This window comes from Penaeus monodon, chromosome 15 (genome assembly GCF_015228065.2).
Source record: "Penaeus monodon isolate SGIC_2016 chromosome 15, NSTDA_Pmon_1, whole genome shotgun sequence".
NCBI classification, from domain to species: domain Eukaryota; kingdom Metazoa; phylum Arthropoda; class Malacostraca; order Decapoda; family Penaeidae; genus Penaeus; species Penaeus monodon.
Window position 1 is genome coordinate 28576940 of NC_051400.1, and position 393 is coordinate 28577332.

The 393-nt window shown below is 32.8% G+C and overlaps 1 protein-coding gene across 1 annotated transcript in view; it reads right to left on the reverse strand.

Annotated features, from left to right (window-relative positions):
- Positions 1-393, reverse strand: part of LOC119581913 (protein cornichon-like) — a gene marked incomplete in the record, with an annotated part of 9107 nt that overhangs the window by 2983 nt on the left and 5731 nt on the right. The window contains 1 exon segment of the mRNA XM_037930077.1: positions 172-240. Within this exon segment, the coding sequence (XP_037786005.1) occupies positions 172-240 (69 nt within the window).

Below are 393 nucleotides of genomic sequence, written 5' to 3' on the forward strand. Positions count from 1 at the left end.
AGAGACAGAAAAAAGTTCTAATACTGCATTGAATGCATGACATTCTGAATGAAATTTAATCCAATAATATATCACATTAAAAATATCAATCACCAAAATATAAACACAAACAATAGATATTCACTATTAAGACACTTACTCCCCCAATGAACACAAGCCAATAGAACTTACTGGATTTAGGCTGTTACACTGGTCTATAGGGTTTTTGTAGTCTGTCTTCAGTTCATCAAAAGCAATTATCTGAAAGAAAGAATTAACAAAATCAAAATTAGTTTAATACTCCTCTCCCTGTAGTAAAGGATAGACTTCCATTATTTGTCTTGCAATAAGGTTAGGATTAGCTTCTACTTTCCTTCTCAAGAGAGGAAGTTTGTGAGCAAACCTACGCCCTCT